This window comes from Erinaceus europaeus, chromosome 11 (genome assembly GCF_950295315.1).
Source record: "Erinaceus europaeus chromosome 11, mEriEur2.1, whole genome shotgun sequence".
Taxonomy (NCBI): domain Eukaryota; kingdom Metazoa; phylum Chordata; class Mammalia; order Eulipotyphla; family Erinaceidae; genus Erinaceus; species Erinaceus europaeus.
The window spans coordinates 71,904,434-71,931,593 of record NC_080172.1 but is presented as its reverse complement, the minus strand read 5'-3'; the positions used below and the strand labels follow the sequence as shown (position 1 = coordinate 71,931,593).

The following is a 27,160-nucleotide window of genomic DNA, read 5'->3' as shown; positions in this document are numbered from 1 at the left end:
CCCCCAAGTATAGATTTTAACTCAGTAGATCTGGAGAGGGATCTGACATTCTGCATTTTTAATGTTTCCATGTTCTGAACCTGTTCAATTTAAATAAGATATAATTTATTCCTTCATTATAAAACCCTGTCCCTATAGGCTTTCAGGGACTCAAGAACCTTTTCTTATCCTGTTGCTGAATCATGCTTAGCTTGTTGTTCTATTTTATAGTCCACAGATGGAACCACTTTTAAACCTGCAGTTTAACCAGCAGACCTGGGGAAAGGGCCCAAAGTCCTTGTATTGAAGGGAAGTGGCATATTCCACTCCCATTTCTCACTCTTTTATATAGTATCTATATAAAAAGGAGCTGGCTATCTTACATGTTTTAGTCTATTTTTTTCATGTGTCTACTATAAATTCTATGATGAAGGAAGGAAAATGCACATGAGGTTGATTCACAGCTGGGAATAAAAATATAAATATTGAAGGGGGTTGGGTGGTAACACAGTAGGTAAAGCACACATGGTGCGAAGCACAAGGACAGTCTCAAGGATCCTGGTTTGAGCCCCTGGCTCTCCACCTGCAGGGGAGTCGCTTCATAGGCAGTGAAGCAGGTCTGCAGGTGTCTATCTTTCTCTCCCCTTCTGTCTTCCCCTCCTCTCTCGATTTCTCTCTGTCCTATCCAACAATAACAATGACAATAACAACAACAACAACAATAAACAAGGACAACAAAAGGGAAGAGATAGCCTCTAGGAGCAGTGGATTCATCGTGGTGCAGGCACTGATCCCCAACAATAATCCTGGAGGCAAAAAAAAAATTAATATTGAATGTTATGGAGTACTTACTATCTGCCAGAGTACCTTCAATGGGTCATTTTATTCAATGACACAAAAACTAACCAACTAAAGAAATAAATAATAAAGTAATACTATTGGTATTACTCCCATTTACAGATAAAGACACCAAGATTTAAGGAGGTTAAATAGCTTGCTCATGCTATATGCTCACTACATATAGCTAAGGACCAAGCAGATTTTAAATTCAGGAACTCTCATTCTAGAGTCTTGCATTGTAGGAGAGAAAAGGCATGGTTGGAGATAGTAGTCTGGCAAGGGTCATTTATATTCTCAGAAGACTCACAGACCTAGGAGGGTGGTGGGCCATGTGTCCATTATATGGCAGGATTGGCTCTGAATAAAGTATCTTGATATTTCCACAAGAAATGCATGCTTACCTGGGACAATTTATATTTATTTCCAGAGACAGAAAGATCAAGACAAGACAGCTGAAGACATTGATGTTAGGCAAGGCCATAGTCCCAAGCTATATCAGATTTGGGAAGATGGTTTATGGTCTCCTTTCCACACCTCTTCACTTGCTGCCTCTCCCCAGCAGACACCTTTGAATACCTGGTACACTTGTCCTAGGAGAGCCACAACTGGCCAGGACCAGATGGTGCCACAGTCACAAGTTAGAGGACATTTGCAAATGGTTTTCCAGGGACTTGTTCTTTTCTCCTTCTTTTAATGAAAGGGGTTTTGTTAGTTCAGCTTCTGTTTGGGGATTCAGGAATTCCTAATGCAAGTGCTGCCAGAAATCTTAGCAAGAAGACAGCACTCTGGCTTTTATTAAGCAAGGTAGATGGAAACAACTTTTGGCTCTGGTCTCAAGGGCACTTTGGAGTTCACTGCCATTAGCAACTAGTTTAGTTGCCAGCAGCTAGAGACCAGGAAAGGGAGTCAGAAAATATTAATAAAATATAAGACCTTTTATCTTTGTATATGAAAAATGTGAAACAGTCAGGACCTGATGGCTCATATATACAATAAGCTCTTTCTAACTAGCATTGACTTGCTAAATCCCTTTACTAAGAATGAGGTGTTTGTAAAAATCGAGTTCTTTCAGAATCTTTGAAAAAGGAAATGCATTGCCACATCAACGAATGTGAGTGAAAAAAAAAATTCAAACAGCCAAATGTAAAGTGGATTTCCCTTAGACTTTGTGAGACTCATACAGACATGAACTGCTTAAAGATACTCATTTTTTAATTTCTTCACATGGATGCTCAAGGGGCTTTGGAGAAAGATATAAAAATACTAGTAAGCAAAAATTTGTACTTTCCAACTTGTTTCCATCCCATCTCTGGCATGTGTAGTGTCAAAGTAAATTTGTGCAGACACATATCTTCACAGTATATTTGGGCTCACCACTTTTTCATCTGCTGTTTCATTAATTCTCCAAGGCACAGTATATTGGAGTCTGTTAAATCTACCAAGTGTTTTGTAAGAAACCTTTTAAAATATCGCTATTTGAAAACAGTGGCAAGGAACTTCTTGACCATAAGCTCTCCAAAGTTCAAGGAAATCATTAAAGACAGATAAAGTCAATACAAGCTTAGTTGAAAGGAACGGTACACCTTGATATTGTCTACAGGCATGCAACACCAATCAGTTCCAAGTGACTGAACTCCAAGTATTGATTAGAAAACAGGTGCCTGGAGGTAACTGCCAGCAGTCAAGCTTTGGAAGTGCACCGCAGACTCCTCTGAAAAGCAAAAGCAAAAGCAAGGTCAGCCACTGTCCAGTCACTTGAAAAACAAAATACCTGGGTGGAGTCGCGGCCCCACGGGAGCAGGAGCAGGAGCAGGAGCTGAGCTGTGGGCGCAGATGCTGGAGGTGCACATCCCGTCGGTGGGGTCCGAGGCCGAGGGGCCCCGGCAAAGGCCATATGGTGTTCGGAGTGGAGACACCCAGTGTGGAGGCGCTACAGCGAGTTCCACACGCTGCACAAGCGGATCAAGAAAAGGTGCCGCGTGCCGGACTTCCCGTCGAAGCGCCGGCCAACTGGAGAGCCGCAGGGCGGCGGCAGGGCCTCGAGGCCTACGCGCAGGAGTCCTGTACCTGAACCAGGATGTGCCCACGGAGCTGTTGGAGTTCCTGAGTCTTCGGCAGCCCCCACGGACTCCAAGGGCAGTGGCTGGGGCTCCCTGAGGAACTTGCCAGCCACTGCGGGCAAGTCACGCCCCGCCTGCTGCCACCCCCTGGTGGCTGGGGCCCATCCTGCGCCCGACTTTTCCTCAGTGGTTCCGGGGTCACCTCAGCCCCCCATCCCACCCCACAGCGACCTCACCCTGCCCTCTCCTCATGGTTCACAGCCAATCCTGTTCCTCATAGCTCGCAGCTGCAGCACCGGCCTGTCCTGTTTCTGCGCAGACCCCTAACTGTGCCCTGCTTCCCCAGAGGCCCTGCCCAGCGCGGTGGTGACTGGCGTGCTCCAGGGCCTGTGTGGCTTCAGCTGCGACCCGATGAAGCTTGGGGTCACCCTACTCTGCAGCCCTGGCCATCAGCATCGCCCTCTGAGCCCGAGGCAGGGGCCGTGCAGAGAGCAGCCGGACAACCAGGCCCAGAAGAGGACTGAGCTCAAGGAGGGCGGAGCACCTCCTGCCTGAGCCCCAGAATCTGCCCACATGCAGGTTACAAAAAAAAATCACCTCGGTTTTTATTGGGTGCCACTGGTGACCGCTGTAGGCGGGAAGGCGGCGGCCTTCAGACTGTGCCGCCAGAGGGCAGCTCAGTGGCCTGCAGGGGCCTCTTCACCCACGGCCGCGTGCACGGTGGCTCAGGGGATGGGGACCAGTGAGTCATGGCGCAGGGCTTCACCACCTCCACCTTGCCGCAGTCGCGATGGTCACGTCCTCAAGGGCTTGTCGGTCAGTGCTCTCCGCCTCTGCACGGCGGCTGCGGGGGTCAGGCCCCTGTGGGGATCCCCCACCGCTTCTCCAGACAGACAGCCAGGTGTGGCCCTTGGAGCCTGGCACTCACCATGCCTTCCAGCACCATCCCGAAGACCACGCGCTTGCCGTCCAGCCAGGACGTCTTGACGGTGGTGATGAAGAACTGGGAGCCATTGGTGTCCTTGCCGGGGCGCTGGCCATGCTCACCGGGCCTGCCCGCCCCATAGCGCTTCAGCTTGAAGTTCTCATCCCGGAAGCGCTCGCTGTAGATGCGGGGGCGGGGCGGGGATGGCACAGGAGGATGATCTTGGTGGCCTGAACCTGACCCGCTGTCACCCCCACCCAGTGGGGCAGGGGACCAGGCTGGCCGAGCACATGGCCTGTGCTATTAAAAGACTGAACACAAAAAAAATATATAGAAAAACAATTTTTTTTTTAAAGAAAGGCAAGTTGTCTAGTTTATTAAAGATAATAGGACCTGACCTGCTTACCTCACAACTAAAATGCTGTGACCTCTTTCTAAAAACACTTCAATTTCTGGCTGTGGCATCACTACCCAGGGAGAACAGTTTCCAGTATGGTTGGTGGGAGAGAGAAGTCCAGGAGTGTTTAATAGGCATCATGTAGAAGTGTAAAACCTCCTCAAAGTTCTTCTTTAAGTTTGTACTCATTATAGTAATTATTCACACAGACTCTGTATACTTTTTATATTACAATTGTAACTAATCATCAGTGTTACTTGCATGGCTAATGTTTATCTCTTTGCTTTTAAAGTTCTATGTAGCCAGAAGTTATGACTTATTCCAATATCAATTCCCAATTCCTTAAATTTTGTGGGCACAAAGTAGGTAAATAATTGTAACTGGAGAGTATACTAATGGCCACAGTCCTTCCTATTAATGATAATGCTTAAAGGTATTAACAAATGCAAGCAAAGATTGCACCACTATCTGCAAGAAGTCATTCCTGATTTTAGTTGCGGGAGAGGCAGCAAGGATGTGAATGCAAAGCTCACTAAGCCTGGCTAAGTTGTAGCTAAAGAATATCTAGTGTTTCATTAGGTGAATCCAAGTTTTGTAGAGAGGGGATACTAACTACTCTGTCATCCAGAGTACTACATAGTTCTCTTCTCTTGAAAAACATACCTGAAGAAAAGCCTATAAAACACTTGCAACCAAGACCTAAGCAGATGACAAGGAACACTTTGACTTTCTGGGGTAGATATAGGTACTTTTCTTAAATTAGAGAAAAAGGGCACACTATCACCTGAAAAGAACATTCTGCCTTCCTTTCCTTGGATCTGAGTCCTTCTGGTTGCAAACACAGCCAATACACCCTGTCACTAAAATGAACTGGGAAAGTTAATTTTCTAATTAGATGAACAAGTCTTATGTTGCCCCCCCCTTACAATAATGAAATGGCAAAAAATTAGACTTTGATTGAATTTGGTGTTATCTTCCAGTAGGTGATTTATAATGGAAATTCACAGATCATTAAACATTTTATTTTGGTGGCCTGGGAGGCAGTGCAGTGAAAAAAGAGCATTGCACTTTCAAGCATGAAGTCCAGACATCACATCCCTGCATCATATGTGACAGAGTAATGCTCTAGCCCTTTCTTCCTGTTTCCTTTTCTCTCACTCATTAGTAAATAAATTAAATAAAAATTTTGCATTGGTTGCAACTAGATGCATTTATTTAAAAAATGTACTATTTATTAGTCACCCTATGTTAACAGTTTTAAAAACCTTAAAACATAGTATCAGAAAGACAGACCATGAGAAAAGAACTATTATTAAGTGCACTGTTATTTTTCTTGTCATTTATTCTTTAAAAAAAAAAACCTCAACAATATACATATTTTTATTGGGTACTACTTTTGAAAGTATAAATCTATAAAATGGGATTCTCAGATGTGGTAGCATCAGTCAAATGTTGCAAGAAGCTCTTGAGATGCTTAAAATAAACATAGGAAAGAAATCAACATCCCATTAAGTCTAAAGATACAAAAAATTTGGACCTACTGTGTCTGTAATGTTTGAGTTAAGCAATATGGCACCAAATTAAGCAACATAAATCAAGACACCTCAAAAAAGGTGGTATATTAAGAAAATGTCAATTTAATCATTTACTTTAGCAGGCAAGCAATTTGTAAACATTCAGTAGCGGCAGCATCCAAGTTCCAAACAATTTAAAAAGAAATAAAGATTAGTGACTATAATTTTTCTCTTCCCTTTGCCCCAAAAGAAAAAAAAAAAAGAAAATAGATCTGGAAATGAATGACCTAAAACACTACAGACATTGGACATTCGGTTATGTCTTCTAAAAGCCTTCTATGCATCCTCTCTGTGTTTTATTTTAAAAGATGTATCTACTCCTAAAACACATTATCTTGCAATAACTTGTATGTGGGCATCTGTAATCTAGGAAGTTGTTCCTGCACATGGATGTGCACATATTATTCTCAGTTTAAATCCCATTTGCAAAGGGAACATTTATGTCTTGATTCAATGCTTCTTTGACTTCGAGTGGCAGGGTGTCAAAAAGATGATCTTCCACAACGAGCCCGTTTTTCTTGAGCAGGCGACACTGGCCCAGCTGGGCTGGCAGGCGGTCCAAGCAGTTTCCCTTCAGCTCCAGCTGAGTGAGCTGGGAGAGCTGACCAATTTTGTCTGGGAGGGAGGAGATACAGTTTTGCCCCAGATTCAAAGTCCTTAACTTAACGCATTTAAACAACTGTTTTGGCAGAATGTCCACTTTGTTCCCAGTGATATGCAAATGCTGCAGGTTCTGAAGCAATCCTATTTCTATTGGAATCATTGAAATGTTGTTGTAGCTTACATCTAAGCATCTGAGTTTCTGTAAACTAAACACCGCCACGGGTAAAGATTCAAGCTTGTTGTTAGAGAAATAAAGTGACTCCAGGTTTTTGACATGGGTGATGGAAGGAGGAATAGTAACGATTTTATTATGCCATAATTTTAAACAAGTCAGGCGTTTTAGGTGCTGGAAACTGATGATTTCCTCAATTGTGCGTATGTTATTTGATTTCAAATCTAGTTCCTGTAAATTAGAGAGGCTGAAAATAGCATGTGGAATCCTCTCTAGCTCACAGTTCTGGAGTTCGAGCTCGGCAACATTCATCATTTTCTTAAGGCTGTTCAGTACCAACAGTTTAGTGCCGTCATTATGAATGACTAACTTTGTAAGATGTGGGGCCACATCTGTAATGTTGGAGGGGACTTTGGTCAAATTGCTCTTCACATGGAGAATCTTAAGGTGCCGCAACTCCCGGAGAGATTCAAGTCCTATCATCTTATTGTTTTCAGAGTTCAAATTGCCTATCAAGTATAACTCCCGAAGGTTCTTGAGCAAATACACCCAGGCAGGAATTTCAGCCACATCAGTGAACTTCACGTGAAGGCATCTTAAGTGATCCCGGAGAAAGCTAAAAGCAGTTTGTTCAACTTTTGCAGGGCAATGGCAGAGGTGGAGCTCTTGGAGATTAGTCATTTGAGAAATCTTTGCAGGAATTTTAGCTTCTGGAATCAGTTCAAGTTTGAGCACGTCCAGATCTGTGAGGTCAAAGACAGCATCAGGCACACCTGACAGCATAAAGAGATGTAACTCCTGCTTGTCTTGGGCGTTGCGTGACACATGCTGCCGGAGCTTTTCAAAAGTCCATTCATGGTTCAAACTAATTTCCCTAAGCTTGTTTTCACTCACTTCTGATAGGAACACACCAAAACGCTTGGAATATAGCTGATCATACTGGTCTACCATGTGTAGAAGGAACGCAAAATCATTTTTAACATCTGGAATGTCACTGAAACTGCTTTCTTCCCTGACTTTTTCAAAGGAATATTCCTTCAAAGGTATCCTGAATAACCAGAAGAGAGTGTAGAGGCAGATAAAACCATACACGCAAATAATGGATATGTAACTTATAAGAAGTTTTTTCAGCATGTATGCCATATTGTGGGTACACTCAAACACTTCATAACCTGTCAGGTGCTCAACTTTGGGCTTGCAGACATGCTCAAAGCTGATGGCATTGACAAAGTTTGCGGTGTAGCAGAGAATAAAAATGAACTTGGCTGTCTTGACAACTGTTTGGACCACATACAGTTTATAGATCAAGTCACTGTCTTCCACATGAGCACGGAACTTCCTCACTTTCTCAAACAGGGCTTTGGCCTGTTCTCCATCTTTTTTATCCAGGATAGTCATGCTGGGGACTTCAATCACAGGCTTCTCTGCTGAGAATTTAAAACCAGTTTTGTTGATCATTGGGGTACTAGCACTGGGGCTCCCTTCATCACTGCTTGTAGACACATGCTTTGGTAAAGTCTGGGCACCTGTTATTCTCTGCTTGTTTTCCTCTGAGTCTTCACACGCTGTTTCAGACAGTGCTTTTGTAGTCCAAGGGGATTCAAAGCACTTTCCTAATATTGAAACAAAATGTTCTACTTTTGAGCATGTTTTGGGATATTTGAACCAAAAATTGCTACTGACCATGAGAATAATAGTATGGATAAGAGCAAGGTATGGAAAGTACTTAGAATACCATGGGAGGGCCAGATGGTAACACATCTGATTAATAAATACATATTGCTGAAAATCCAAGTTTGTTTTTCGACCTGTTGGATCTTTTTTCTCTTTCTTTGTTTCCTGATTTGGTAATGTGGAATCTGTGTGAGGATATGTGGCACTGAGAGGTATGTCAGGTGTCACAGCAGATGTAACAAAAGAAATGTCACTTGTTGTCCACCTATCAAGATCTTGGTCAGTGGCTTCTGTCTTCGGGATGTTAGTGGTAAGGTCGGCATTTCCTGGTGGTGTGTTTACCTTCGAATTTACAGGAGATGGCAATACTGGCAAGCAGACTACCTGATCTTTGGTAAGTTGCATCGTTCCTGCAAAGATGGCTACCATCAACATAACGACTGCCAGGTAATCCATAAACACATCCCACCATGGTTTCAGAATTCGGTAAGTTGGCTGAATGTCATTGAGTGAAGCAACTTCTGCAAGGGTAAACATTCCTAGGAAAGAAGCAGATAGAAAGGATTATTATGGAGATGCAAGTGAAAACATGAAATAAGAGAAACTAGACTTGCTCCAAATGGAAGTCTTATCTACATGCTATCTTTTTAGAGACAAGTATTATAAAAATTAACTAAAATGGGACATGTATGAGAAAAATGGCAATTTGTTCTACTAGCTTTCTTCCCCAGGAGAAAAAAGTGAGTGGGGAACAGAGATTGCATTCTAGGTAAGAAATAGCAAGAGTTTGTTCAAGAAGTATAGTGGTTAGATTACTGTAAAGAGAAATATTTACAAGATACTTAAAAGACAGAACTGAGAAACTTGTAGTTTACTGGACCTTGAAAGAGCATAGGACAGCAGGAATGACATTTGTTGTGAATAAGACTGATTTAAGGTTCAGACTGAAGTTTTGGGGTAGGATTTCTAATTTGTATAAGTCTGTGTTTACTTTTAAAGCTTTATAAGTCTTGTAAACCAGGTACAGTTTTACCAATTACTAATGGTGTGATTTTCCAAGTCTTGTATCTTCCATCTGTGTAATGGGTGTGATAATATCTAAGGATCTGGCAAAGTTTGAATTAAGTGATGATTGTAAAGCTCTTAGCATATTATCTGCTCATAAGTATTTGCTAGTTTTTATCATCCTAGGGGAGGTGTCTCATGGTTAGTTGAAATTAAGAATCTAGAGTTTTAGTGTAGTAATTATATACAGTAGGTCCCCCTTAGCTCTTAGCATATTATCTGTTCACAAGTATTTGCTAGTTTTTATCATCCTAGGGGAGGTGTCTCATGGTTAGTTGAAATTAAAAATCTAGAGTTTTAGTGTAGTAATTATATACAGTAGTTCCCCCTTATCTACAAGGGGAGCATATCCAAGATTACTAGTAGATGCCTGAAACTGCAGATAGTACCAAGCCCTATATATACTGCTTTAACAACCTTACTATAAAGTTTAATCTATAAATTAGGTGCAGTATGATATTAACAAAATAACAATAAAGTAGGGCAATTGCAAAGAATTATAATAAAACCTCTCTCTTTTTTTTCTCAGAATATCTTTTTGGATGTAATATTTTCACACCATGATTGAATGCAGGCAACTGAAACTGAGGAAAGCAAAACTGCAGATTACAGGGATGATTGGCTTGGCATTTATCAGTATATGCAGCTACTCGCTGGCCTTTGATGCTTCATCTACGGAAAGCATGTGGAATGAGGAGAGTCAAAGACACAGGTGGGTATGCACTGATAAGTGATGATGACATGAAATAAGTCAGGATCAGTTAACTGTCATCTCTGTTAAAGCAGAGAGCTCTAGAAGCAGTGAAGGGAATTCTGGTGCTGGAACTCTCACAAAACATGACCACTATTCACCAAGGCTGACAGCTTTTTTACTTCTGAAACAAATTCAAACAAATAATACAGTACAAGGTCGAACATACTGAAAGTAACCAAGAAAAACACAATGTTTCTAGTGACCAGCAATGAGAATGAACTTTTATATAATCACAAATGTTTATCTTTTTTAACATGAAGATGTCAACTGTTTGAGAAGCAATATTATCGTACTCTGCTTTTTCAGGAAGCCATTAGGTTCCAATATTCATATATAAAATTTATTTCAGAGGAGAAAAAAAACTAGTAACACCCCCCCTTCACATATCCAAGTTTTAGAAGGTATTTATAAATAAATAAAGGATGAACGATAGATTTTTGTCTCTGCAAAATCTGCTTAGACTGCCTTGTTGAAAAGGATTCTGAGGCTAACTTTGACTTTAGTAGGAAACTGTTATGGTTGATCACTAGTGTCTTTTCTTGGAAAGGCAAGGTGGAGAGCAGTGGCACGAGTACTTTGATTCTGTTTTAGACTAAGTACCTGAAAGCAGGAATCAGATCTTCATTTTTCTAGAAATGCCCACATACCTACTACTATGCAGAGCAGAGTATATATTTCTTTTAAAATACAATGAATGTAAGAAGGCTTACATGCCTGAGCTCTGAGGTTCCAGGTTCAATTCCTGGCATTACTGAGCAGTACTCTAGTTAAAAAAATACAATGAATACTTGTTCAACTGCAGTAGCAATTCTATCTGTAGATTTTTAAAAATCTCCAACATAGTCAAATAAACAAATATAATAGCCTCAAATGCATCTAACCTATGAGTTAAATCTTACAAAAAATTGCTAGAAATCACATTTCCAAACTTCAGGGCTAAAAGTCTAAAATGTCTTGTATTCAGTCTTTGTAACAAAAAACAAAGCAAAAACAAAATAGCAACAAGAAAGTGGGGAAGAGAAAAAGAAATATTTGTACCTCACCAGGAGGTAATAAACCCATGGGAACTTCTTTTATCCTGAGCTTCTGGAGCTTGTGTTTTGCTTTTGTGAGTGTTTGGGAATTTGAGCAGGAAGCAAGGCTACTGGAATGCATGGTGGGCCAAACTAAATGAGAAACAGTTCAGCCACATGTCATGTGAGCTCTTTAAGCCCTAAGTACTAAACCATAGGTCACAGAAAAAGTGCTACTTCACATATAGAGATGGAAGAAAACAATAAGCACAAGTATATTCCTGACAAAGAAGTTTGTATAATTATACACAGAAACCATAGTTTTAAATGCACCAATAGAAATGACAGAAAAATAAGACCTCCCCCCCCCCCCCAACCAGGGTATTGTTATACTCTTCAAAACAGTTGTATGGGGACCTAGAGAAGGCAGGGTAGGATATTTGAGAGATATGTGAATTTTGAGTCATTATACCATAAAGCCTTGGTTATTACAACTGGTTTCTCTGACTTTATTCTTGACCTTCTATATTCCACCTTCAGCCCTGCTATTTCTTAGGCTAAAATTCCTCTCCTCTTCTTTGTTGATGAGTTCTTCAACCATCCTCCCCTCTAGACACTGTTTCCTTTACCCAGAATACTTGCTCAACACTGTTTCACAAGGATACCGGATTTCTATCTGTCATACATTTCAGGAAGACTTCTCTGACCTTTGCTATGGCTCAGGTGCTTCTCCGATGGCCTTCTCCATCTATTAATTCCCTTACTACATCATGATAGAATCAACTATTTATCAATGAGGACTGAGGACATATACATCTTCTTTATCAAGACCAAGCCAATTTCCTGACACATAGTAGGTACACAAGCAATGATGAGTTCTTGTTCATCTTTTAAATATATTTTTATTTATTTATTATTGGATAGAGACAGAGAAATTGAGAGGAGAGGGGGAGGTAGAGAGGTAGAGGGAGAGAGACAGAGAGACACCTGCAGCCCTGCTTCACCACTCATGAAACTTTTCCTCTGCAGGTGGGGACCAGGGGCTTGAACTTGGGTCCTTGCACACTGTAATTAAGTTAAGGTGTGCGCTTAACCAGGTGTGCCACCTCCTGGCCCAGTTCTTGATCATCTTTAGAATAATCACCACCACCTTCATCATCATAATTCTTCAACAACATTAACTGTCTACGTATAGGATAGGGCAGAACATTTTATTAAACTTAATTATTACCACACAAAGCAACCTAGGCCTACATAAGAATAAAATTTCTAAGCTGGGCTTCCACATAAAAATAAATTAACAAATCACACAGCAAAGTAATTGTAGGATTTTTGTAGCCTGTGATATTTTGCAGCTGTGCGCAGTGGGTTTCAGGTCAAGCTTTGAAATCAGAAAAGAGAAAAAGGAGGCTGATTCCCTTTCTAGAGGAGCAAGAGTTAAGTGGAAAAGAAACAAACAACAACAAAAACAGGTGGAGAATGCAGCATTAGAGTACAATAACTTCACAATGACTCCAAATAGTTATCAGCTCAGCCTACACCACATATGCAAGGGTGAGAACACCTGAACAACCAAGAGCGGCATGGGATGTCCAGCCTCAGATAAGCTCGCATCCTCCAGCTTGCTATCGTCTGTGCTGGTCCCCACCAAAGGTCCATGTCCTACTACTGTTTTTGAACTTGTTTCATTTTTTCCCCTCCTGTTTAGCTTTTACTCTTTAAGTCACAGATCAAGCATTACCTCTTTCCCCAAGCTCTTATTATGTTGTCCAATTGTAAATTACTTTTAGTATTGGTCTCTTCAATTAGATCTTGAGTTCCTCAATATATTTATTTATTTTCCCTTTTGTTCCCCTTGTTGTTTTTCATTGTTGTTGTAGTTATTGATGTCATTATTGGATAGGTCAGAGAAATGGAGAGAGGAGGGGAAGACAGAGAGGGGGAGAGAAAGATAGACACCTGCAGACCTGCTTCACCGCCTGTGAAGCGACTCTCCTGCAGGTGGAGAGCCAGGGGCTCAAACTGGGATCCTTATGCCGGTCCAGTGCTTATGCTTGGCACCATGTGCGCTTAACCCACTGTGCAACCACCCGACCCCCAGCAGCAGCATTTCTATGTTCACAAAATTGAGTATCAGGCAGCAACAAAATGTTTTTAAAGATTATTTAATTATGTATTTATTTATTTATTCATGAAGAAGATAAGAGAGTGAGAGAGAGAGAACAAAACATCACTCTGGTACATGTGCTGCTGGGTGTTGAACTCAGGACCTCATGCTTGAGAGCTCAAGGCCTTATCCACTGTGTCACCTCCTGAACCATGCAGCAATAAAAATTAATGATCTGGGGGCTGGATGGTAGCACAGTGGGTTAAGTATACATGGCACAAAGTGCAAGGACCAACTTAAGGATCCTGGTTCAAGTCCCTGGTTCCCCACCTGCAGGGGGGTAGTTTCACAAGCAGTGAAGCAGATCTGCAGGTGTCTATCTTTCTCTCCCCATCTCTTGATTTCTCTCTGTCCTATCCAACAACAGTGACTATAATAACAGCAACAACAACGATAAACAAGAGCAATAAAATAGGAAAAATGGCCTCCAGGAGCAGTGGATTTGTAGGTCAGGCATGGAGCCCTAGTGATAACCCTGGAGGCAAAAAAAAAAAAAAAAAAAAAAAGAGATCTGTTTGGTGTATTGCATGAAAGCAACACACTCTGGGGGTGGAGAAGAGGAGTGTTTTCAGGTCCTGGCACATAATGGTGAGAGAGGACCCAGGCTGAGGTGAGAATGTTTTTACACATGTATCAACATCTTTTTTTTTTTTTACTGTTAACCATTAACCACCCCAATAAAACTAAATAAGAAGTAAATTAATTATTAAAAATTAATGATCTGATTACATGGGTATGCTCAGTTTTTTAAATGCATTCTGTACACTTGGGCTATGTGCCCCTTTTTTGAGGGGTGAGGGGGGTCTATATGCTTAAATGTCAGTAAGAGAAGTTCCAAAAAGAAACAGTAAGCAAATCTACATCAGGAATTAGCTTCCCAAGAAATGTGCTGACACCAAACTGATGATTTCCCTCCCACACCTCAAGACATAGAGCAAGTAGGCTGGGATCATTGTTCAGGGACATCAACAATCTTCTCTGGCAGTCTCCTCTCACTATCTCCCGCAGCCCAAAAGGGGCCTGTGCTTCTTACAGGACAAAGGGCTAAATCAGTTGCAGACAAAAAGGTGCAGAGTTATGCAAGTATAATGTGCACAAGTTCTGGTCACTACACAGACAGAACATAAGTGGAACATTGCCTGAATTTCATCTAACCTCCAAAACATTATTCTAAAATGCCCAAGTGTTATAGTAATACTTTCCCTTGACAGGTAAATAAATTGGCTCACTAGTTAAGCTACAAAAACAAACAAACAGGGAGTTGGGCAGTAGCGCAGGTGGCACAAAGCTCAAGGACCAGCATAAGGATCCTGGTTTGAGCCCCTGGCTCCCTACCTGCTGGGGGGTCGCTTCACAGGCGGTGAAGCAGGTCTGCAGGTATCTATCTCTCCCCCTCTCTGTTATCCCCTCCTCTCTCTATTTCTCTCTGTCCTATCCAACAACGACATAATCAATAACAACAATAACTTTAACAATAAAATAAGGGCAACACAAGGGAATAAATAAATATTTTTAAACAAACAAAACAAATAAAATACTGGTGAATCAGGCCTTATCTGCCCAATAATAAGGAGACTTAAGACACAAGGAGTTTAAAATGACCTTCCAGATGTAGTAATTAAGTGAAAGCTAACAGAATCTTTCATCTCCAGGTCTTTTCCCTCTTGTGTAGCTAGCTATCTCATTATCTAATGGCTATGCTGTTGACTAAGTGTTGGCTACTGAAGGAGGAAACTTTACATGATTATCTTTCATTCTGGTGGGGCACAGCAATGAAATTATGTAATTCACCTTTCATGACATTCACTCAGAATTCAAGAAAAACATAAACTAAGTTATCAGTAGAAGACAATGCAGAAACGCAGTGACTTAGGGCTTATCCTCAAAGAGCTCCCAGTGTACTGGGAGTGACAAACAGTATGTGTGCTCCCACACCCCAGAAACAAAATTACTCTTATCTGGTTAATACAAAGTATAGGAGCTGCCTGGGGCAGGGAAAGTCTATACTTTCTATCTGGGATGGTTCCACAGAGTGGCTTTTAAGTTGAGAGGGAAAGTAGGAGACCCTCATGAGGTGGTGGGATGGATAGGGACTACCATTTGATCAGTTCAAGTTGCAAGTGTAAACGTGGAGACAGGGGAGAAATTACATGTTATATAAAAGTATTGGGTTGTGGAAAACTCATGATTTCTGATAATCCAATACAAATCACCTCAATGTTCTCACATTATTAGTCTAGTAAGCTCCTGTATATAATCATATTTTGTAGGTAAGTCAAGAAATGAAATTGAAGGTATGGAAGGTTAAGCCCCGTCTTCAGGCAGTGCCTAGGTGATAAGACAGGAAACAAACAGTGCTGTAATTTTAACTAATGACTTAAACTTATTTTGATAATGGAACTTGGAAGTGTTTATAATCCTATTTAACCCATCCCAAATAAAGTAAAAACTTCCTACTTCAGGTAATGTTTCAATCATTAAATGAATTAAAGAAGCAGTAGCCCTTTGGAAAAAAAATATGCCTTTTAAGTTGAATGGGTATGTGCACAAATATCGTGTTATTAAATAGGATACATTAACCACATTATAGCTTTCAAGTGACCTCATACGTCAAAGTCAAGTCAATGAAAAAGAAGATCAGTACCTACAGCTTTCTGAATCCCATATCAGGAGGTTTGATATCCTTAGTGAGTTAGGACTTAGAATGGCTATACATGGTTATCAGGGGATCTCTCTATTAAGCCCAATGAAATCACAATCAGTAAGAAACACTGGCATCCTCTATTGGGGGTATTCTTTATAGCACTTCTGTTGCAAAGGACTTACAGAATCACATTACAATGGAACAGGTTTCACATTTCAAGGTTTCTGTCTATACCACATAGGAAAATCAGCTTAAAATATTTCCACGCTAACATGTCTCATGTAAGTTAAGGAGGCTTTTCACACAAGAACTGAAGAGGGAAGTTACTGGACTTTGGCTGGACAAGATGATGCAAAAAAAAAAAAAAAGATGCTGAATCTGAATACTTTCATGATATATGATCTTGCTTTCTTATCTGGGAAAAATGGCCCACAGTTGACTATGGGAAATTGTTCAAAGCATATTAAACTCTGAATATAATCTAGTGTAAGTATGTACAGTCAGGATACTGACATACCTACTTTCACTATCCTGTTCCTGTTGAAAAGCAATTTAGATAGTAAAATAAAGATCAAGATCTCAGTGTATGTTTGCCAGATTTTTGAAATGTAATATGCCACTCAACTCACCCATTCAATGTGTACAATTACAGTGCTTTTTAAATATATACAAGAGATATTTAACCATCAAAGAGTCTACTTTTCAAATATTGCTGTGGGTTATTGGTTTATTAAATTACTATTGACCATTCTTTCTAGGTAAGAAAGAAGGATCATATACCATTAAATAATGGTCAATAGTAATTTAATAAACTGATAACCAACAGAAATGTTCAGATTCTTTGATTCTAATTAATAGTTTTTCTGGAGTATGACTGGAATGTACTTGAAATTGTATGAAGGAAAGCAAATTTGGAGAGTTTTCTGACTCCATAAGCAACTTTCCAGAGTCTCAGGATAATTGTGACATTCTCTTTCCACTATCTTTGGCAGCAAAATATATGTTTGATTATAAACTCATCATTATTCACTTATGACTGAGATATTGGGAGCCCACTAACCCTTATTTTTTTGTTTTTTAAGGCATTCTAGAAATTTTTTGAGTACTTTACCCTGTTCATCTTATAAACCCTCAAAAAACTTTTCCAAGTTAATAAATGAGAAAGACATTCAGGTATTTACTTGTTTTAGATAGCTTATCCAGTTAAAAAGATTCCTGACAAACATAGGAAGTCCAAGCTATCACTACTAAAAATGAATGCTGAGTTAGACAATGGTTGCTCAGGACCTTTGCTATGGGTTCCATTTGTCTAGATCCCATCTTCCTTTCTCCCTCTACCTGAGCTGGAATCTTCACTCTAAAAGGAAGACAGCTTCTTTTATCTGCCCAAGACAGGTACTGAATAAAAAACTGTCTATTAACAAAATGAATTGTGCAAACCTCCAAAAGCAGTAGAAGAGAGGGCTTAGAAGGCTGAAACTGGGAGCCAAATCTTGACACTATTAATTATACTGATACATAAGGTTACTATTAATTATGCCAAAGTCAAAATTATCAACTCTAGCAGGCATTCTTCAGTGCTCAGGGGGATACCATTATACAACCTTTTACAATAGATTACCCTAAAAGTAACTCATTCTGATAGACTATTTGCAAGCAGTTTGGCTCAAAATTAAACATTATACAGGCAAATAAGAGAGACAAAGGTCAATGAGGGTAACTCTTCATCAGGATAAGACCAAAATCTGGTTCCTGACACAAGAAGTGATAAGCAAAGTGAACTCTGCAGAAGCAATGGCTTTACTGCAGAACTCTGCCAAGTGACACAAAACACAAGGTAGGCAGGAAACCTTAAGAGGAGTTCTTCTAGCATCAGTACAGTTAACAGAGATTTAGGCCTTCTTTCTCTTTGTCCTCCTGGGATTTTCTCATTTTTTACACAAGTTATTGATGCAGAAGTCTTGATTGTATCTAACTGTGTGTGTTCAGTCCACTGGATCCTATAAACAGTTAAATCAGAATGTTGTGTCAAAGTGTTGAGCAGGGTTCCAGCACAAGGGGGTGGCCAATAAAAGCTAGTGTTCCTATTCACTATGTTGAGCAAAGTAGATTATATAAAGAATCCTGTAAGTTTTGCTCTTTACCACTAGTTACTATGAAAAGTTTGTCTTCTGTGATGCACAGATACAATGAGCTGAGGGATCTAGGTGCTATCTGTATTGTTTTAGTTCCCAAGAAACTTAGCTAAATTCTACATAGACAGGTGAAGGGGTAGCTCTGGGGTACAGTACAGGATTTGTGTGCATGAAGTCCCAGCATCTATCCCTGGCACAACATAAACATTATAACACTAGCCCTGGGCAGGGCTACGAGCAGCAGCAGATCTCTTTCTCTCCTCTCCTCTCCCAGATCAACTAGGAATACCAAAGGAGACCACCTGGGACTGAAACAAGACAGGACTAGAACAACTACAGGAACCCACCAAATCGCCAGTGAGTGCAAACACGTGTGGCTGGTGACAGAAAGGAGCCATAGGAGAGATTAAGTGGCTGGTAACAGTCCAGCAGTTTATCAGTTGAGATACCACCTCCAGTCTGTTCCACCAACAAGGGGACAGCTGAAGGGAGGAAAGAACTCCCTGGAGACTCACCAAGTGCAACACTGAGTCTCCATTGCTACTGCCCTCAGATTCTGGAGCAGCGGCAGGGAGGGACACCAGGGGACAGAGATCTAACCAGGAAACTGAGGAGAAGACCTATACCTCGGAGGCATACCAGTGGGGCTGTGAAAGTCTCTGCATAACCACTGGAGTATCTCTGTCACACCCTGCTTTATCTCTTGGTCAGAGGCAGTGATTACGCTAAGGAGCCTACTTGTAGTTTAAAAGCCCTCAGGCTCCCATAGCCTACAGGGAAGAAAAAGAAAAAGAGGCTTTTAAACCACTGAGCTCCAACTCAGGGATTAAAATACTACTGAACAACTGTTAACTTCCACCACTGTGAACCCTTTAAATTACTTTACCTAGACACAAGTCAATCCAGGCAATAGTGATCAGTAATTTGAAAAGTACTGAGAGAGGGAATTCATAACATAATATTTAAAATGGTTAAACTAACAAGAAGAAATAATGGAGACACAAACCAGAATAAGAGTCCAGCGAAAAGCACCCCAAAGGGTGAAGCACAAAATAACGAGTTCAACATCCAAACACTAGCTAAGGAAATAATCACAGGAGTAAAGAGTTTGAAAGAATTGTAATCAGAAATAGAGAAACAACAAATGAGAATATGTAAGAAAACACTAATTATCTCAAGGTTATTAGAGAGCTGAAAGCTGAAATAGCTGAGCTAAGAACACAACTAGCTGAACAAGCTAAAACAGTGTCAGAACAGGGTAACAAAATAGATGAACTCCAGAAAACAGTAGAGGGGAGAGACAACAGAATCAATGAGGCTGAGCAACCAATAGCACAGCTATATACAAGATACTGGGTACTGTACAGCAAAAACTAACAAAAGGACTTTTCAAAGTTAACCCAATTACCAATTAATGTGATAACATTAACTATTGATTGTCTTTTGGAACCCTAAGACAGCAGGAACCTCACATCTGCACTATAGAGCCTCTACTTCCCCCAGTCCTGGAACCCTTGGATAAGGCCCACTTTCCCGTATGCCTCTCCCAATCCATATCAAATAATATTGCATCTGCCGATCACAACCTAACCAACGCAACGATTGCCACCTCAACATGCTTCAGCTCAGACTGTGTCCAGAGACTTCACGTGTGGAATGACAACCCTTCAGCTTCATTACTCAGGTGAGACCTTTCCTTTCATAGTATACTCTAATTCCATCTCAGGTGGTTCACTTTCTAACAAAGTCCCAAAACCTAGATATACACCAGTTTCTGTGAGAGAGAGCATATGTTCACAGGTATCCGTAAACTACTGCAAAATATATACCTGAAAGCAGAAGTACACTAGGGTTTGCAGTGAGTACCCACCTAACACTTCCTCTCCACTATTCCAAGCTTTGGGTCCATGATTGCTCAACAATTTGTTTGGCTTCGTATGTTAACTCTCTTTTCAGTCACCAGGTTCCGGATGTCATCAGGATGCCGGCCAGGCTTCCCTGGACTGAAGACCCCACCAATATGTCCTGGAGCTCTGTGCTTCCCCAGAGACCCACCCTACTAGGGAAAGAGAGAGGCAGACTGGGAGTATGGACCGACCAGTTAACGTCCATGTTAGCGGGGAAGCAATTACAGAAGCCAGACCTTCTACCTTCTGCAACCCACAATGACCCTGGGTCCATGCTCCCAGAGGGATAGAGAATGGGAAAGCTATCAGGGAGGGGGGGGATATGGAGATTGGGTGGTGGGAATTGTGTGGAGTTGTACCCCTCCTACCCTATGGTTTTGTTAATTAATCCTCTCTTAAATTAAAAAAAAAGAATCAATGAGGCTGAAGACAGAATTAGCAAGATCGAGGATGAATTAGAGACAACTAAAAAAGTAAGAGATCTCAAAAAGAGATTAAGAGATGCTGAAAACAACAACAGAGTCCTATGGGATGACTCAAAAAGAAACAACATATGCATTATTGGCTTACCAGAGGAAGAAAGAGAAGGAGAGAAAGAAAGCATTCTTCAGGCCATAATAGCTGAAAACTTCTCTAGTCTAGACAATATCAAAGACATAAAGGTTCAAAAAGCCTAGAGGGTCCCAAACAGAATTAACCCAGACTTAAAGACACCAAGACACATCATATTTAGAATGGAAAGGAATAAGGATAAAGAAAGGATCCTGAAGGCTGCAAGAGAAAAAACAAAGAGTCACCTACAGAGGAAAGCCCATAAGATTAGCAGCAGACTTCTCCACACAAATATTACAGGCCAGAAGAGAATGGCAAGGTATCTTTCGAGTGCTCAATGAGAAAGGCTTTCAATCAAGAATACTATATCCTGCAGGACTGTCATTCAGACTAGATGGAGGCATCAAAACCTTCTCAGACAAACAACAGTTGAAGGAATCAACTATCACCAAGCCTGCCCTGAAAGAAGTTCTGAAAGGTCTTCTATAAACAGTCAGACCACCACAAATAGGTCATATATCAGAATACTCTAAAACTCTACAATAATGGCATTAAAATATCTTCAATTTTTGATATCAATAAATGCCAATGGCCTGAATTCACCTATTAAAAGACACAGAGTAGGAAGATGGATCAGAAAACACAACCCAACAATATGCTGTCTACAGGAAACCCACCTACCTCAACAAGACAAACACAGATTTAAAGTGAAAGGATGGAAAACTATCATGCAAGCCAATAGAACACAAAAAAGGGCAGGAACAGCTATTCTCATATCTGACACGATAGACTTTAAAATAGATAAGATTAAAAAAGATAGGAATGGACACTACTTAATGCTCAGAGGATCAGTCAATCAAGAGGACTTAACAATTATTATTCTATGCACCCAATCTATGCACCCACTGAGAAGCCATCTAAATACATCAAACGTCTACTGAAAGACCTACAGCAATATATTAACAGCTACAAAGTCATAGTAGGGGACTTCAACACCCCACTCTCTCAACTTGACAGATCATCCAGGCAGAAAATCAATAAAGACATAAGGGAGCTAAATGAAGAGATAGATAAACTAGAACTATTGGACATTTTCAGAGTCATTCATCCCAAGAAACTGGAATACACATTTTACTTAAATCCACATGGGTCATTCTCAAGGATAGACCATATGCTAGGCCACAAAGACAGCATCAGCAAATTCAAGAACATTGAAATCATCCCAAGCATCTTCTCAGACCACAGTGGAAGTAAACTAACACTTAACAATCAACAAAAGATTAGTAATAGTCCCAAAATGTGGAAGCTCAACAGTACACTTCTTAACAACTTCTGGGACAAAGAGGAAATCAAGGAAGAAATCAAAATGCTTCGAGAGTTCAATGAAAATAAAGACACAAGCTATCAAAATATTTGGGAAACAGCTAAGGCAGTACTGAGAGGGAAGTTCATAGCTATACAAGCACACATTAGGAAACAAGAAAAAACACAAATAAACAGCCTGATTGCACATCTTAAAGACCTAGAAGAAGAATAATAAAGGAACCCTAAAACAACCAGAAGGACAGAAATCATTAAAGTTAGGGCAGAAATAAACAACATTGAGAATAAGAAAACCATACAAAAGATGAATGAAAGTAAATGTTGGTTCTTCGAAAGACTGAACAAAATCAACAAACCTCTAGCCAGACTCACAAAACAAAAAAGGGAGAAGACCCAAATAAATGAGGAGATATCACAACAGACACCGCAGAAATTCAACATACCATGCGAGGCTTCTATGAACAACTATATGCCACCAAGCTAGAGAACCTGGAAGAAATGGATGATTTCCTAGATACCTACCAACTTCCAAAACTAAGTCAAGAGGAAGTGGATAACATGAACAGGCCCATCACAGCTAATGAAATTGAAACAGTTATCAAAAATCTTCCCAAAAATAAAAGTCCTGGACCAGATGGTTTTACAAATGAATTCTACAAAACCTTCAAAGAAGAACTAGTACCTCTATTTTTAAAAGTCTTCAAGAAGATTGAAGACACTGGAATACTCCCTACCAGCTTCTATGAAGCCAACATCACTCTGATACCAAAAGCAGACAGGGACACAACCAAAAAAGAAAACTACAGATCAATATCTCTGATGAATATAGATACTAAAATATTGAACAAAATTCTAGCCAACTTGATACAGCAGTATTATTAAAAAGATTGTTCATCATGACCAAGTGGGGTTTATCCCTGGCATGCAAGGTTGGTTTAATATACATAAATCAATCAATGTGATCCACCACATCAACAAAAGCAAGACCAAAAACCACATGGTCATATCAATAGATGCAGAAAAAGCCTTTGACAAAATCCAACACCGCTTTATGATCAAAACACTACAAAAAATGGGAATACATGGAAAATTCCTGAAGATAGTGGAGTCTATATATAGCAAACCTACAGCCAACATCATACTCAATAGTGAAAAACTAAAAGCATTTCCACTCAGATCAGGTACTAGACAGGGCTGCCCACTAACACCATTACTATTCAACATAGTGTTGGAAGTTCTTGCCATAGCAATCAGGCAGGAGCAAGGAATTAAAGGGATACAGATTGGAAGAGAAGAAGTCAAACTCTCCCTATTTGCAGATGACATGATAGTATACACAAAAAACTAAGGAATCCAGAAATCATCAGGAAATATAGTAAAGTGGGGAGTTGGGCAGCAGTGCAGCGGGTTAAGCGCAGGTAGCGCAAAGCCCAAGGACCGGCACAAGGATCCCGGTTCGAGCCCCCAGTTCCCCACCTGCAGAGGAGTCTTCATAGATGGTGAAGCAGATCTGCAGGTGTCTATCTTTCTCTCCCCCTCTTTGTCTACCCCTCCTCTCTCCATTTCTCTCTGTCCTACCCAATAACAACGACGTCAATAACTACAAGAACAAAACAATAAGGGCAATTAAAGGGAATAAATAAATTTTACAAAAAAATATAATAAAGTGTCAGGCTACAAAATTAATATTCAAAAGTCAGTGGCATTCCTCTATGCACACACTAAGTTAGAAGAAATTGAAATCCAGAAATCAATTCTTTTTACTATAGCAACAAAAACAATAAAATATCTAGGAATAAACCTAACCAAAGAAGTGAAAGACTTGTATACTGAAAATTATGAGTCACTACTCAAGGAAACTGAAAAAGACACAAAGAAGTGGAAAGATATTCCATGTTCATGGGTTGGAAGAATTATCATCAAAATGAATATACTACCCAGAGCCATCTAAAATTTAATGCTATCCCCATCAAGATCCCAAGCACATTTTTTAGGAGAATAGAACAAATGCTACAAATGTCAATCTGAAACAAGAAAAGACCTAGAATTCCCAAAACAATCTTGAGAAGAAAGAACAGAACTGGAGGCATCACACTCCCAGATCTCAAATTGTATTAGAGGGCCATTGTCATCAATACTGCTTGGTACTGGAACATGAATAGACACACTGACCAGTGGAATACAATTGAAAGCCCAGAAGTGAGTCCCCACACCTATGGACATCTAATCTTTGACAAAGGGGCTCAGACTATTAAATGGGGAAAGCAGAGTCACTTCAACAAATGGTGTTGGAAACAATGGGTTGAAACATGCAGAAGAATGAAACTAAACCACTGTATTTCACCAAATACAAAAGTAAATTCCAAGTGGATCAAGGACTTGGATGTTAGACCACAAACTGTCAGATACTAAGAGGAAAATATTGCTAGAACTCTCTTCCGCATACATTTTAAAGACATCTTCAATGAAACGAATCCAATTACAAAGTAGACTAAGGCAAGTATAAACCTATGGGACTACATCAAATTAAAAAGTTCTTCACAGCAAAAGAAACCACTACCCAAACCAAGAGACCCCTCACAGAATGGGAGAAGATCTTTACATGCCATACATCAGACAAGAGTTTAATAACTAACATATATAAAAAGCTTGCCAAAACTCAACAACAAGACAACAAATAACCCCATCCAAAAATAGGGGGAGGACATGGACAGAATATTCACCACAGAAAAGATCCAAAAGGCCGAGAAACACATGAAAAAATGCTCCAAGTCTCTGATTGTCAGAGAAATGCAAATAAAGACAACAACAAGATACCACTTCACTCCTGTGAGAATGTCATACATCGGAAAAGGTAACAGCAGCAAATGCTGGAGAGGCTCTGAGGTCAAAGGAACCCTCCTACACTGCTGGTGGGAATGTCATTTGGTCCAACCTCTGTGAAGAACAATCTGGAGAAGTCTCAGAAGGCTAGAAATGGACCTACCCTTCTTCTTCTTCTAGCGTTTGCCCTTCTTCCGTAGCCAGTCAACAGCATCAGGTTGAGCCTGATGTAAAGTTTCGAGACCTCCTTTGAATCTGGAGAGGTGGCAGTCGTTGACTATGTGGGTCATAGTCTGTCTGTAGCCGCAGGGGCAATTTGGGTCGTCTCTGGCGGCCCAGCGATGGAACATAGCGGTGCACCTGCTATGGCCTGTTCGATAGCGATTGAGAAGGGAACAACCATAACGTGCTAGGTCAAAGCCGGGTTGACGCTTGCAGGGGCCTGTGATGAGGTGTTTGTTCTTTACCTCAGCTGACTGCCAACTCTGTTTCCAAGAGTCTGGAACAGAGAAGTTCAGTGTAGGCATAGGGGACCAGATTGGGTGACGAGACGTCAAGCGTTGGACAGGGTGGGCGAAGATATCCGCGTATATTGGCAGGTCTGGTCGAGTGTAGACGTGGGAAATGAACTTAGATGATGCCGCATTCCGACAAATATCTGGCGGGGCGATGTTGCTAAGAACTGGCAGCCATGGAACCGGGGTGGAACGGATGGTTCCAGAAATTATCCTCATGGAGGAATATAATTTGGAATCGACCAAGTGGACATGGGGGCTACGGAACCATACTGGGGCACAGTATTCTGCAGTGGAATAGCATAATGCCAGAGATGATGATCGTAGTGTGGAAGCGCTCACGCCCCATGAGGAGCTGGCCAGTCTTGCAATGATGTTATTCCTCGCGCCCACCTTTGCTGCGGTTTTTATGAGATGTTCGTGAAATGACAGAGTGCGATCGAGAGTAACGCCAAGATAGACTGGCTGGGACCTACCCTATGATCTTGCAATTCCTCTCCTGGGAATATATACTAAGGAACTCAACATACCCATCCAAAACGATCTGTGTATACATATTTGACAATATAGTCTCTGTATTGTCGTATGCTTTACATTGGTTTGTTCTAGCTCTCCCCTGCCAAGAGAATTGGATGAGTCCTGTTAATTTCGCGGGCCTGCTTGGCCCCGCCCCAAGGAACCCCGAGAGAGGGTTCCTGAGTCAGAGAGTTCCTGAGTTCCTGAGTTCGAGAGTTTCAGGGTTACAGAGTAAGAGAGAGTTCCAGTGTGCCAGAGTTTCAGAGGGTTCCCGAGTACGAGAGTTCGAGAGTTCCTGAGTTCCAGAGTAAGAGACGGTTCCTGAGTTCGAGAGTAAGGGAGAGTGCTTTTGCCGCCGCAAAGAGACAGCGGAGTTCTGTTTGGTGATTAGTTTGTCTTAGTTTATGAATCGTTGTTCCTGAATAAAGAAATACAGCTTCCCTGCCCAGCCGATGTCTCCGCGTCTCTGTTACCCGCCGTGAAGCAAGCCAGCCCGGCCAGAGCCCGCCGAAATTTTAACAACAAATGGCGCCCAACGTGGGGCACGAACCCATGACCCTGAGATTAAGAGTCTCAAGCTCTACCGACTGAGCTAGCTGGGCCAGCTAGCTTCGTATGCTTGTTGCATGCTTTACATTGGTTTGTTCTAGCCCTCCCCCGCCAAGAGAATTGGATCAGTCCTATTAATTTCGCGGGCCTGCTTGGCCCCGCCCCAAGGAACCCCGGGAGAGGGTTCCTGAGTTGGAGAGTGCCAGAGTTCCTGAGTTCGAGAGTGCCAGAGTTTCAGAGGGTTCCCCAGTAAGAGAGTTCCAGAGTTCCAGAGTTGGAGAGTTCCCGAGTTACAGAAAAGGAAAGAGTGCTTGCGCCGCCGCAAAGAGACAGCCGAGTTCTGTTTGGTGATTAGTTTGTCTGGGTAATATATAAGGGCAGCAGCTCCCCTTTTTCCACCATCAGTAAAGATTTTAGGAGCAGAGAGAATGGGATCCCGAGAGAAAAGTTTAGGTGCTAGTAGAGGCAGAAGAGGTAAAGAAGCTATCAATTTATTAGAAGGAAAATGGTTATCTATTTGTCCTGGAAACCCCACGAAGCTTATGGCAAAGCGGGAATGATGGCATATAAGCCACTCTGTATCTGTGAGAGAAAAAGGCAGAATGATTAAATCCGGTTCTTTCCCTAAGACCTGCACAGACCTATTTCTCCCTTGGCGAACCATGAATGCTAACGCTTCTATCTCAGTGAGGAGTCTTGGAGCTCCTCCTACTGGCGTGTGAAGCCATTCAAGAACCCCATGGTCTTGCCACAGTGCCCCTACTACTGTGGGGGTGGAGTTGAAGATTAGAAGGTTTACCGGAGAGGAGGGGGAGAATCGAACAAGGTGCATGTCCTGGAGGGCCTGGTTAACCCTTTCCAGTGCCAAGGAGGCCTCAGGAGTTAACTTACGTTTTGAAGAGGGCTGTTCGTTTCCTTTCAACAGGTCAAACAGTGGTTGGAGGCAGCTTGTGGGCAGATAGAGATACTGCCT

The 27,160-nt window shown here is 41.3% G+C and overlaps 1 protein-coding gene and 1 pseudogene across 2 annotated transcripts in view; one reads left to right on the top strand and one right to left on the bottom strand.

The window, feature by feature from the left end:
- The first annotated feature begins 2,652 nt into the window (after positions 1-2,652).
- Positions 2,653-3,283, top strand: LOC103114944 (sorting nexin-22-like; annotated as a pseudogene).
- A 2,535-nt stretch (positions 3,284-5,818) lies between these two features.
- Positions 5,819-27,160, bottom strand: part of LRRC8D (leucine rich repeat containing 8 VRAC subunit D) — a 147,404-nt gene continuing 126,062 nt past the window's right edge. For both annotated transcript variants that reach the window (XM_060202026.1, XM_060202025.1), the window contains exon 2: positions 5,819-8,763. In XM_060202026.1, coding sequence (XP_060058009.1) covers positions 6,188-8,761 — 2,574 coding nt within the window. In that variant the 5' untranslated portion in view covers positions 8,762-8,763 and the 3' untranslated portion in view covers positions 5,819-6,187. The remainder of the gene's footprint in view (positions 8,764-27,160) is intronic.